The sequence below is a fragment of the Colletotrichum aenigma genome (genome assembly GCF_013390185.1).
Source record: "Colletotrichum aenigma strain Cg56 chromosome Unknown KSG_Cg56_contig03, whole genome shotgun sequence".
Classification (NCBI taxonomy): domain Eukaryota; kingdom Fungi; phylum Ascomycota; class Sordariomycetes; order Glomerellales; family Glomerellaceae; genus Colletotrichum; species Colletotrichum aenigma.
Window position 1 is genome coordinate 581641 of NW_023500909.1, and position 12708 is coordinate 594348.

General features: G+C 51.1%; 6 protein-coding genes across 6 annotated transcripts; 5 read left to right on the forward strand and 1 right to left on the reverse strand.

Moving 5' to 3' along the window:
* Positions 1-1763: 1763 nt before the first annotated feature.
* CGCA056_v004104 (uncharacterized protein) lies at positions 1764-4110 on the forward strand (the record flags this gene model as incomplete). The annotated part of the gene is made up of 3 exons (XM_037319359.1): positions 1764-2074; positions 2131-2422; positions 2473-4110. The coding sequence occupies 3 exons, from the start codon at positions 1764-1766 to the stop codon at positions 4108-4110; spliced, it is 2241 nt and encodes a 746-aa protein (XP_037181888.1).
* Positions 4111-4746: 636 nt separating this feature from the next.
* Positions 4747-5736, forward strand: CGCA056_v004105 (uncharacterized protein; the record flags this gene model as incomplete). The annotated part of the gene is made up of 3 exons (XM_037319360.1): positions 4747-5045; positions 5105-5402; positions 5461-5736. The coding sequence occupies 3 exons, from the start codon at positions 4747-4749 to the stop codon at positions 5734-5736; spliced, it is 873 nt and encodes a 290-aa protein (XP_037181889.1).
* Positions 5737-7622: 1886 nt separating this feature from the next.
* On the forward strand, positions 7623-9227 carry CGCA056_v004106 (uncharacterized protein; the record flags this gene model as incomplete). Its single annotated transcript, XM_037319361.1, has 3 exons — positions 7623-7933; positions 7992-8271; positions 8328-9227. The coding sequence occupies 3 exons, from the start codon at positions 7623-7625 to the stop codon at positions 9225-9227; spliced, it is 1491 nt and encodes a 496-aa protein (XP_037181886.1).
* A 104-nt stretch (positions 9228-9331) lies between these two features.
* CGCA056_v004107 (uncharacterized protein) lies at positions 9332-10045 on the forward strand (the record flags this gene model as incomplete). Its single annotated transcript, XM_037319362.1, has 1 exon — positions 9332-10045. The coding sequence occupies one exon, from the start codon at positions 9332-9334 to the stop codon at positions 10043-10045; it is 714 nt and encodes a 237-aa protein (XP_037181887.1).
* A 608-nt stretch (positions 10046-10653) lies between these two features.
* CGCA056_v004108 (uncharacterized protein) lies at positions 10654-11720 on the forward strand (the record flags this gene model as incomplete). The annotated part of the gene is made up of 2 exons (XM_037319363.1): positions 10654-10924; positions 10972-11720. The coding sequence occupies 2 exons, from the start codon at positions 10654-10656 to the stop codon at positions 11718-11720; spliced, it is 1020 nt and encodes a 339-aa protein (XP_037181894.1).
* Positions 11721-11940: 220 nt separating this feature from the next.
* CGCA056_v004109 (uncharacterized protein) lies at positions 11941-12387 on the reverse strand (the record flags this gene model as incomplete). Its single annotated transcript, XM_037319364.1, has 1 exon — positions 11941-12387. The coding sequence occupies one exon, from the start codon at positions 12385-12387 to the stop codon at positions 11941-11943; it is 447 nt and encodes a 148-aa protein (XP_037181895.1).
* Between the last annotated feature and the right edge of the window lie 321 nt (positions 12388-12708).

Below are 12708 nucleotides of genomic sequence, written 5' to 3' on the forward strand. Positions count from 1 at the left end.
GGGGAGCTGGTGGTGCGGTTTGCCGCTGCCGACTGCGAAGGGGACGCGGCCGAGTCTGTCGGCGTCTTGGTTGCTTGGTTGGCTGTGCATGATGGCGGCCAACGATGTTTTGCGAAATCGAAAGACTATTTCGCGGAGGTTGCGATGGTGAGGTCTTGGCGGATGGTCTGGACTTGAAGCCGACTTGAGGTTGAGATCTATTAAAGGGGACGAGAAATACCTTCTCAACCAGACTTTTCTTCTTCAGATCAGCAGTCTCAAGCTTCTCAGTCTCAATCATCCACAGCTTCAACATTCTCAAACTTCCTTGAAGATCTCACGATTTCATTTGACCACCTCAAATTCCCACGATCCATCAACCCACTTGTCAAAATGTACTCCTTCAAGGCCATCTTCCTCACCGCCCTCCTCTCCACTGTCATCGCGACTCCCCTCAAGGAGCGCACCGTTGAAGATCTCGATGTTGATGTCGTCCCCGTGATCGAGACCAGGGGCGAGGCAACCTTCGGCGGCAACGTCGGTGGTGGCTTTGGCGGCGGCTTCGGTGGTGGTGCCGGCACTAGCGGTAACATTGCTGGGAGCCGCTCAGGCAATGGCGATTGCGACTATGGTGACAAGAGCCGCCTGGATAGCGAGATTCGCAACAGGCAGCAGTTGAAGGACCGCCTCGACGATGAGATCCGCCGCCGCCAGTCGATCAAGGATAACCTCGATGAGGAGATTCGCAGGAAGCAAAACGGTGGATGCAAGGGTGGATGGTAAATTGTGACCATCACCAACAACACTTGGGGAGTTTGGGCTCAATGGACGGAGTTACAAGGGCGGCGTCAACCGGAACGGAAACAATGGCAGGGTCTTTACTTCATGGGGAATGTCGCAATACCAGCAGCCTCGACAGGCAAACAACAATTTTCACTTCTCATGGAGAGGCATTTGGAGAAAAGGTGTTTAGATAATAAGTTTTATAAATCAATACCGATCCTTTACAATCACTCATATATTGTATGATATTTGCCGATGTTCTTCTTGTGTGAACTGATGCTGAGGAAGTCTCCTAGCTCGACACGCAAACTAGTTGTCAAGACGTCCAAGAAATTGTTTTGACCTATAATGAACTTTTCAATCATTCTGTCTATGCCCTCAAAGAAGATAAAACCTTGTTTATTCAAAGAAGATTCAACAACCCTTTTCATCTCAAGTCTGAATGTTTTTTGTGGACCTCTATTCAAAAATCAATTCTAGAGATCTCTGCATTGAGGTACGATAATACTATGTTAAGTCCCATTGGTAAGACATTTGTAGTGGAGTTATTCAATTGGCGTTGTTTCAACCAGGTTGAACGATCGCCGTGTTCCGTTTGTATCTATGCATATCGGCATCCTGCAGGTTTCCGAATAATGCATTTACCTAATTCCATGTACGGATAGGTACTAATCTACTCCGCTCTGATTGGTACATCCGCAAGAGGTTTGCAAACGAAATAACGGGAATTCTAAATATTGAGTGAGATTCCAGGAGGCTTGCTCAGATAGGAGACGCGTCGAGTCGCTTGTCGCTTGAGGCAGCCGCGGTCGTGCATGCCTCCCTCCAAACGCTCCTGCCTCAAGGTGAGTTGCTAGCAAAAAGTGCCATCCACCCACTTGGCCAAGGTGAAAATTTCTCTCCCACATAATCCCTCCCCTCCGTCTTCTCGTTTTCATCTCTCACCTCCCACGCCTCTCTTGATCTTCGCCACATGAGAGTTCGCACCGACTGCGCCCACGATGTCTCCCCTGCTTCGTCTGACAAGCTCATTGTCGAGTGCAGTCGAGGAGTACAAGATAGCGACCGACTATTTCCTCGAGTGGCTTTGGTGTCAGCACCGTATGGCCCATCCGGACCAAGCAACCGGGTACTCCTTCAAGTCATGCGCGGAGATTCTCAACGCCGTGAAGCTTGTCGCCGAAGACAAAGTCGCTGTCCCCGCCTCCGTCATTGCCTCCCTGGATAGAGCAATCGACAAGCGACGTATCGCACTCACAATTCATCGGGAAATTGAGGCTGACGACGTCGAGCATGAAGTGTTTCTCCAGAAGTCAGCTCACCGCAAGAAGATTGTCCCCATGTTATCGTTTTCTGATCAATTCGCAGGCTCGAAGTCGCCTTAGAATTCCTGATCCCTCTGAAAGCCGAGATGCCGGCCTTTGACGATGCCAGCGTTCGGAATACGGCTCACTCGCAGTTAAATCGATACGCGTCACTTTCCAACACCGAGACAGACCCCGAACCAGACGTCCCGGTATCCAATATCTGCGACTGCGAGAAGAAGGTGTCGGCGACGCTCGAAGAGCCCGCTCCCGTGGTCACAGCGATGAAGTCCCGTTGTCAGTTCCTCGTTGATGACTTCATCGGCAAAATTGCCGACGACATGGACTATGTCAAGGTTGGACTCGCCCCATTCGTATCTCCCGTCCATTCACTGACATTGATAAGATATACATTGGTATGAGATGGAAAATTGAAGAGTACTGGACTGAAGCGGCGGAGGGCAAGCTTCCCCTGCCGGTGGCAGCCTGGCTCACCAGCGAGGCCATGAGAAAGATCGAGATCACCATCCCCAAGGACTTGAAGCTGATCGACACGTTGAAGCTCGTCGTTGAAATGGGGCCTGTGCTTCAACGTGTCGACTCTATTCTGGGGACACAAAAGACCGACACGCCTTGGTGGAAGGATGCTACTTCACTACTCGAGTACGAACAGGCGCTCAACACACTCGACCATTGGGGCGAGACTGCTGACGAAGCCAAAACGCCGACTCCCAAACCTTCCATGCCATGGGATACCCAAGAGATGTCTACCAATGTCCTTCCCAAGATCTTTCGAGACATTCACAGAGCTATGGGAAGACGGCGGGCAATCAAAGCCGTCGAGGATATTACGTTCTTCATCCACCCTCGCAACGAATCGTGCGAGCCATTCTATGCAGCTGTCTCCCATCTCATCGATTACGATTGCAATCTGGCGTCCAGTCCACTCTTGTTCGGAACGGATCTGTTTTTATCTTCAGCCAGGGCCTTCTTCTGGCCCAAGGGGGGCGACCTCAACAAGGAGAACTGCCGTCTCCGGCCCCTGCGATTGGCGATGGATATGAAGACCAGTGCCAAAAAGGTCGCCGAAATCTTCCAGGAATTGCCTATTCGTCCGAATGCCACCATGCAATTCTACGAGGTGATGTCCTACTTCCTGAATGGCCTCGACGCCTACATTCACGAGCGCATCTTCGATGACTACCACTCAGCACCCTTGACGGCGGGGTGCCACATGGCAGAGATGCTGTATCAGGCTCAGCTCGTCGGCAACTGTCTTTTTCTGCATAAGACAATCATTGCCAGCACTCTTCATTTGTACAATGCCCTCCGACAGTCACCAGTCAAGCTGCCCCGAATTCGCATCATGGACGAGCTCTGCGAGATGTTTCATGATACTGTCTTCCTCGGAACATTGCCCGAGAAGAACTTCCTGTCATGGTATCGGAAGTGCGTCTATGACGCGAAGATTGCCAAGATCAGCAAGTTGCCACACTATGGAGCGTCAGGCCTCAGAATCGACCCAGACCACAGGCCTCGCGCTATTTCGGTCAATTCAGCCTTTGCTACTCAGCACGGGAATGATCATGCTCCCAGTCCCGACTTCACTGGTCCATTGTATGGCGTCAAAGTCCCTGCCAAAGGACCTCCTTCGACGGCATCGCTGACCGAGCTCGATGAGATATACTTTAGCATTCGGGATAGCGACCACATTCAGCTCGCCAAAGAGGCTGTCCTGAAAGACTTTCAGGGTCCACGAGCCGTCATAGCGGTCGACTACTTTTCCCTCTTCAAGTTCTGTGCAGACATCATGGACGACTTCACCTACTTCGCCAGGTACGACATGAGCATTCGGAGTCCAGAGCTGGCTAATATGCCCCTTCAGAATATGGTCGACGCTGCCATTGGCTGCATTGTCTCCATGAGCGGTAAGAAGGAGATGCACCGTGATATGCATCGAAGATCCGGAGCGGGGTTTGCATTTAACGCGTTCAGCAAGATCGATAAGAAATTGTCCCTGGACAGCATGAAATGGAAGTTGTGACGGAAGCGGCGGATTTCGAGATGGGATGATGAGGTGTCAACGCAGTGAGGTCAATGTGAGATATTTGGACGACATGATCAGGTAGCATCGCAGGATGCTGCATCGTAGCCTTCATGGAAATAGATGTTGGAATTTCCAAAAGCCCGAGGGTAGCTTTGCTTTTTGATTCCGAATAATAGGCCCCTGCACAGGTCAATGCATTTGCTAATCAGTACACAAATGCTTTAGATGGATGATGACTTTGAATCTCAAACTTTCGGTCGAGGTGAGAATTTGTATGGATACATAGCTGGGCGTCCTTCTCCTTTAAGGCCACCTGCAGTCCTTGGTTGAATGAAGTTCTTCGAAGCGAAAGCGCCATTCCAAGTCTCTTTCGGGAAACCACGACTTTCTGCCTGCTTCCTCCTTCTTTCCCAGTCTCTCCGCCCCTGCGCAACACTTCGCTCCAATTTTCACCTTCCTCAGAAGCTTCACCAACCTTTCCGAGACAACAAAATTTCAAATTTCCTTCACGCAGCTTCCAATCCACCGCCTCCATTCTCATCTTGCCATACGCCTCTATGCTCAGCAAACGTGTTGTCCTGCTTGATCGGCTTAACCCTCAGATTTACAATACACTCGGCTTCGACGGTCAGGATGCCATTTGGCGACGATGGTGTTGTGGCTAAGGCTTACGCAGAATACAAGCTCGCTACGAGATACGTTCTGCACTGGATCCAGTGCCAGCATCAGCTTCTGATTCCAAAGAACACCGCTTCATTGACTTCCACAAAGGCTTTCATGGATGCGGCCAGGGTATTACAGAAGAAAGAAATTGGTGTCCCTACCTCGATTCTCTCCTCATTGCGCGCGACCATCACTAAGCGCCGACAAGTCGCCATCATCTACCGAGCACTCGGCGCAGGCCACTATGAACATGATATCTTTATCAAAAGGTCTGCTGCTTACTCAGTCTTCTTTTACTTTTATTGGACGGTTTCTGACTTCACGGCAGACTTGAAGAACTTCTTTCAATTCTGATGCCTCTCGAAGCCGCTTCCGCGACTCCTTATTTCGAGCCTTTTCCACAGCACGCCTTTGTGGCAAAGAATCCATTCTCCTTGCTTGAACTTTTGGTCGATGAATCAGACAATGAATCCCACCTTTCAACGGACCATGCCCCGCTAGAGACAAACCACGCCTTGCCGCAGCAAAGAGCACCTCACACCGCTCCCAAAGACGACAAGACGCCAGAAATTTCGCTCCAAGACGACCAGCTGGAAGTGCTTGCCAAGATCATTCTATTCATATATGTACGCAATCCCTCTTCTCATTCTTCTCCGTTCTTCCTACTGACGCACACATACGCAGGAATATGATGCTTTGCAAGCTCAATTGCGAGACTATGCGACCGATGCCGCCAGAGGTATTCTACCTCTGCCTGTGTTCGCGACATTGACCAGCTTTGCCTTCAAATACCTCCTGAGATGCGTCGCGCCAATCATCGCCCGGGACAGCCACCAGTTCTCCGACATTTGGCAGAAGCCTACCGACTCTACGCCCTCTTCCCGAACTTCGCCGCCAGCCTCGCTGGCTGAGATGGACATGTTTCAGGACCGGTCCGATTCGCCACCCTTGGTCAAATGATTCACAATTTCGACGTCTATCTGGCGACCAAAACTGTGGAGCATGAGCATGGTATTTATCGAACCACTGATGCAGTGCAGCTTCTGCCGTATCGGACCCCTGACGCCAGGATCTCGGCCGGTGCGCCTCGAGAGGGTAAGAGGAAAGAACTCGAAGAAGACTCTGTGATTGTAATCATGTCGACCATTCACAACATCATTGCCGAAAGATCTGCGATGCCCAAGCCAAGAGAAACCAAGCCCGGCGCCTTGTATCGCCTCGACACGAGCACACCGCTTCATCTGGCCGTCGAGGAATTCCTTCTCGGCATGCGTGCCCAAGATGCACCTCTCCAATCTGGCGTGATTTTTGGGGTCGACATTCTTCTTTCGACGCATGAAGGATTCATCTGGGCGGATGGCAAGCTGAATGTTCAAAGCTGCCGCCAAATGGCCACCCAGCTGTCAAAGGAAATGCAGAACAGCATCTTTCCCGTCATCAGCGCCGTCAAGCTTGTATGCGAGAAGGACTGCGCCGGTGGTTTCGACCTCATTCTGCAAACTCTGCAACATTTGCATCAGGACCTGGGTTCTTATCAACGCCAAACCTACTCGGACATGTATCACGAGGCGCCTTGGACCACTGGACACCATATGGCCGAGATGCTAGCACGCGCTCATTTGGCCGGCAACATCGTCACCTGCGGATGGAGCATCGTCCCCTCGGTGCTGCACATGTACAATGCCCTTCGCAGGTCGGAGTTCAGTCTCCCAGAGATCCCGCTCATGGAGCAGATTTGCGAGGTCTTCCGAGAATCCATGTTTCTCGGCACCATTCCGGACCGCAACTTCCACTCTCACTACTGTCAGGCTACCTTTGAGACTAAGATCTCTAACGGAAGTCTGCAAGTCCAGAAAGGAGGTAAAGACAGATTTCGGACCAGGTTTTTACATTCGGCAACCTCGGATTTTCACATTCACAAGCATTCCGTGTCCCCGCGTGTGCTCTGTAAGATCTTCGACCTGCCATTCAGCGCCAATCCAAGCTACGCGCTGAAGGAGAAGATGCGGTCTGCAAAGGAAGAAAACATCCGGAGCATCATTGAGAAGGCTAAGGACGCCCTTGTCCCAGAATTTGACGGCCTTGTCCCTGTTGCACGGATCAACCAGTTTGCCCTCTTCACGCTCTGCGCTGGGGTTCTCGACAAGCTGAGTGGATTCAATCGCCCAAAGACGAACCGCCGAGTCAAGAATGCGCTTGACTCACTGCACAGAGGGGTGCAATTAGTTGAATTGGTGCTCGAAACCATTGTCAAGGCACCCGGAAAGCTCAAACGAGGCCATAGGCTGCGTGATATCGAGCTTCTGCAAGCTGCCGCCGAGGCATTCAGTTCAAGCGACAAGACTGCAAGTCTGAACCAATATCTTTTGAAGGTCTGATTGAGGAGTACTGTGTTGACTGGGGGCCCTCGGATGAGTCGTTCTGCAAGTGGTTGATTGAGGATATGCTTAAACCAAGAAGGATTGGAGAAATCCTGCTGGACTATTCACCTTTGTACCAATAACTTGCTAAAAAATCCAAAATCTATGGTGACCCATCTCTGCCAATTTCTACCTAAGCTATTCTCTGTCAGTGGTGCAACCTTGCTAAATTCCGGTCGAGATCCTGGATTTCACTGAGGAAGGCACCACCGAGGACGTCCTTCCGCTTTGCTCCCGACAGAATTTTCACCTGAACTTGCACCAAAAGTCCTTGACCCTCCCCTACACAAGTTGATTTTCGTTGCGGCAACTTTCAACTTCCTTCACCTACAACTCGCCATCTGACTTACGACTCATCACTTTCGCATCACTCGGATGTGGTCCTCCCTTGTCCCTTTCCCCCATCACCGCTAACCAGCATTCAAGATGTCTTCCAACGAGGATGACTCCTTCGCGGAGACCTACCGATCGTACAAGATCTCCACCGACTACTTCTTGAACTGGCTTTGGTCCCAGCATGAAGGCCTCGTTCCGAAGCCGGCCAGTGTCCCAAGAACCACGAAGGGCATGCTGACGGCTGCGAAAGCTCTGTCGCAGACGTTGAAGAAGAACAAGCACAGCGTCCCAGCCTCCGTCATCAGCTCACTCCGCAACGCCATCTCGAAGCGTCGGGAAGCTCTTGCCACTTACGAGGAACTGGGTGCCGATGATGTCAATCATGGAGTGTTCATCCAAAGGTCAGATTCTCTTATTCCAAACCCGATTTCAACTCTTTGTGCTGACTGTAGGCAATAGGCTTCAGCAGACCTTGTCAATCCTGACTCCTTTCATGGCCACATCCCTTGCTCCAGCTGCTGTGGCTATCAACACCGACAAGGACTACACTACCAACGCGTTTGCTTCACTCGCCACTCTCGCCGACGAACTTGATAGTGATAGCCTCGACCCTAAGCCGACCATCTCCGAGCCCGCCTCTCTGCCGGCCCAAGGTCCTCATGCTATCGTGGCACCGTTTGAGTTTATGCTCGAGGACGATGAACTCAGTGAGCGTGTGGAAATAATGGCCATAGTTCAAGTAAGCCATCATCCTCCTGCCCTTTTGATCTAAATTCAGCTGACTACCTTTGCTAGCATCTGGAAAATGTCAAGTCTCGGGTGAAACAATATTGGACCGACGCTGCCAAGGGAATACTTCCGATTCCATTTGCCTCGTGGCTCACCAGCTTGATCTTTCGGCAGCTTCAGAAGCAGTTCGAAGGCAAATACCTTGGCTCAAGCCGCTGCTTCGAAAACCATTGCAGACGGGCACACAAATTCTTCACCGACCACCCCAAGCTCGCAGCCGGTTTCGGGATTTCTGACATGTCCGGTGCAATCAACTTCTGCGACATTTCGAACGCTCTCAACAATCACCACAGCATGTCGAAGTTCTGTGAAGATCTTGCGAACAAGCTGAAGGTGAAGCTGGTTACGCACCATGAACTCATGTCACATGACCCGTCTCTTCTCCTTCCGCTGAGAGGCCCACCAACCGAGATGCCGAAGCCTGATCGTGATGAACCGCTCCAGATAGAGGCTGTCGTTGAGATATTCAAGAACATCAAGAGAGATGTCATTCAAAGACGCGCAATCTCGGGTTTAGAAAGTTATGATCAGGTCCTTGACTGTCCCTCTGAGCGCATTCTGCCCCTGGCTCTGGAAAATATCTCCGAACCCCACAATCTCGCATCTCTGGAGCTGGCTCTCGGCATGGACATACTTCTTTCTAGCTACGAGGCATTCTTGTGGGCGGAAGGCAAGAGAAACAGGCAGAACTGCCGTTTACAGGCACTTTTGTTGGCAAAGGGCATGCAGAAAAGCATCCTTTCGTCCATCGGCAGCTTGAGGAAGCTAGCTTGTGATATAAGCGTCTACAGCACGCTTATGGTTTTCCAGAAGGAGCTTTATGACATGCTGGATACATACCTACGCGAGAAAGCATTTGACCTCTATCATCAGGCTCCTTGGACTGCAGGAGGTCACATGCTGTAGATGCTTTACAAAGCCGGAAGCGCGGGCGAGCACTCTGCTTCGGCGCAGAGTTTGTCCCATGCACTCTCCATCTTTACAACGCTCTCACACGGTCAGCTTTCGGCATGAAAAAGATTCAACTGATGGAAGACCTTTGTGATCTTACCGTCGACACGGTCTTCCTCGGCAGCAGACCCACACAGAACTACGTTTCTCACTACCGAAGAGCTGTGTGGGGCACTAAGAGGAACAACAAAGGGGTTCCAGGCGACGCCAACAATGCCGGATCCCAGTTTCATCGCGAGCTGATTCAAAAGGTCAGAGTTGGACAACTCAAGACGGTCTTCCGATACCTAATTGACAACGACTACGTCGTGCACCCCGAATACGCGGCGATGGTCTTCGGAGAACGTCCTGATCTCGCACGTACCGAACCAGTGCGATCAAGGATCAGAGGCATGGTAGCTAAATCGGATGTATTTGACATGATGGACAAGTCCAAAGAGCTCGTGCTACCAGAGTTCCGAGGCCGTCTTCCGACTGCTAGGCTCGACATGTTCAAAGTTTTCACTACTTTCGTTGCAGTACTGGAGAAGTTCAGCATCATCGTTCAGGGACAGCATAACGGCGGTGGCGTCGAATTTCACATGGTTACCGACAATCACATTGTGAAGGGATCTGTGGTTGATCTCGTGCTTGGGTTCATCGTACAGCTTTCCGGGGACAAACAGAAGGAGAAAATGCTTCAGGATGTCTCGCTTCTCACGGCTGCGGCATGGGCATTCTTTATAGAGGTGGATCAGGGCGCCAAGCTGGAGCACTATTTGTGGAACATCTGATTTTCTTTGGGGAACCTTTCTGACAAAAGGAGCATGGAGTTTCCGTGGCATTTTCATTGTGTATGCCTCAACTTTGGACCGCCTCAGCTAGCACCTGGGTGCCAAGTTTTCAGAATTTCAACAACAGGGATACATTTCTAGCATTGGTCTTGGTCATTATGGAGTACAGAAGGCTATCACGGTCCATTTATGACTCTGCATTTGGAGAAGTCAATGGTGTATTGGCTTTGAGACCGCCTTTGCTGCTTGCTGGGGGAAAACATATTAAGCGAGCTCTTGACGAGGAGAAATGCACAAGCACACTAGCGGAGCAGAAACACAGGCTGTTCTCAACACCTAGCATTTGGTAATGACAGTCATGATCTTGCAGATCAAACGAGATAGCTACTTTAATGGATAGAAAGTCTCTGGGCATTAAACCTTTTGTTATGGTAGTCTGCGCGCTCACATGTTCTTACCTTGATAGCTGGAGTTACCCCTACGGTCGACGAATCTCCGATCTCACACTATGGTCTTGAAAACCTCCCTTCGAATTGTTGCAAAAGCTCCACGTTCTCTCAATAATTATCCGCCAATGTCCTTTTTTTCACGGTGAATAGGAACAGAAAATGCATGCCAGCTGCAGCTCTCTCCCCGCCGACGACTCCTCGGAGCGCAGTGCCCTGATTCATGGCATATACGAATCCATCAAGTCGATTACTCGCTTCGAAGATCGGACTGCCGCCCTAGTGCAAGCACGGTGCTGGAGTGTGCTCTGGACTATTGACCGACGCAGGCTGAAGAAGATTGCAGAGGACCTGCGGCATCCAGAGGCGTTTTTGGGTGTGATCCTGCACCTCCCTGAGAACGCCTGCAGAGCGGCAAGGCTTGCTCTAACCTGTATGTCTTTTCTGGTTCTCAGTCGGTGATTTACTAACAGCTCACAGTCATTGACCAAAGTCCGACACCTACAGACAGCAGGCAAGCCATCAGCGCCTTCGATCAGGTACGCATCCGCGACGGCTCCGCCTGTGTGGTGACTAAGACGCCCGCCGCCTCGCCCTGCTACATTTTCCCACCCAATGCTTTGAAATCCAATCCAACGCTCCCCAGAGCCTTAGAAAAGCTCTACCATGTATGGGATTGGAAGAGGCTGTACCGCACCAGGGAAAAGATCCAAAACACTCTCATTAGACCAAGTAACATACTTTGTCTAAGCAAAGAGCTCAGTTCGTTGTGGGACCAAGGTCTCTTTGCGCTAGAGCCATTGGACGACGACATTGACTTCATCGTATATGAGATGACCGAGGACGGTGGGGAGACATTGCCGAGTAACGTGTACGGGGCCAGATACCGCTTCCACTGGCTCCCACGCACCAGTCTTTCGGGACCAGAGAGCAAGGTTGACTTTGCGTTGCATCCCAACGCGATTTTGGCCAAGCTCCCCCGTCGCGTTCTAAGTCAGGTTTTCAAGAAGATCCTGTCATTTGCAGGCAGTCGTCAGGGCGCGGACATCGAAAATGGGCGCATCGTCGACATCTTCGCTGACAACAGAGCTCTTCTCCCCGACAGAGACCTCATGCAGATTCGATTCGACGTACTTAGAGTGCACGCTCTGAACGGCGGACGAGGACCTGAGGTATACCGTGACTTGGTTGATCCTGACGCCAAAGAAGCGGATAAGCTCCTGTCATGAGGGAGACAAGCCGGAATGTCGAAATGGAGGGAGCTGGGGAGCGTACGACGATGCAGATGTTAATGTCACACAGTGAGCATTGAAAATCCAGCCTGCTATCTTTCAGCATAGCGCCCCTGGGGTCTCATGAGTCGAATTTTGCACATCACTTCGTATCAAATGGAATCATGTGACAACAAGCAGTCAGGTTTCTATGCTGTCATCATCACCGAGAAGTAACTTAACCACGGCGTACGTATTGTTCCACAAGGACTCCCTCGTCAAAGCTATCCCGATAAAACTCGTCGAGTTGCGTGATCAGCCCGTCTTCAACACTCAAATGCACCATTGCAACGAATGACCAATTCTTGCCCGAAGCGACCTTTCTTGGCAGCGACTCCATAAAGGTCCCGGTGTTGATGGTTCTGAAACTGCAGCTCGTTTGCTTCCTGTCGTTATCGGAGTCGTTTCTGGCCCACCAGATCGGCGTCGACGGATCGACAATGACTTTGAAGTTTGGGTTGGCGTTGCGCCAGACCCTGTGATGATCCTCCAGCTTGGTCGTGATGAGCTGGTGCGCGTGGTCGGTGTACACGGCTTGTGGGGCAAACAACTTTGCGAAGGCGGCTGAATCGTTGTCGGACCAGGCCGCAGCCCATTTTTCGGGGACGCTCTCGATGCTAGTCATGCTCACTGTATGGTTCTTAGGAAGGGTAGGGAAATAGAAAGCTGGGGATAACGCGCCCTGAGATGCAAGTGCCGAGTGGGTTAGACGAAACTGCTCAGTGTAATGAACGAGATTCTCCTGAAACAAGCCGGCCATTTATGGGAAGTTTGCAGTGCTTCATAAGCGGCGTTAGGGTAGGTCTCTGGGGAATCGCGTAGTCCGGAGCTCGAAGCTCGATGGTTTCCTTCCCATTTAGGATTACAGCCCCCGAGTTCATCCAAACTATCCTCTCTAGGCCGAACTTTCAATATTTCACAGCAAGTTGATACGTACAGCACAGCC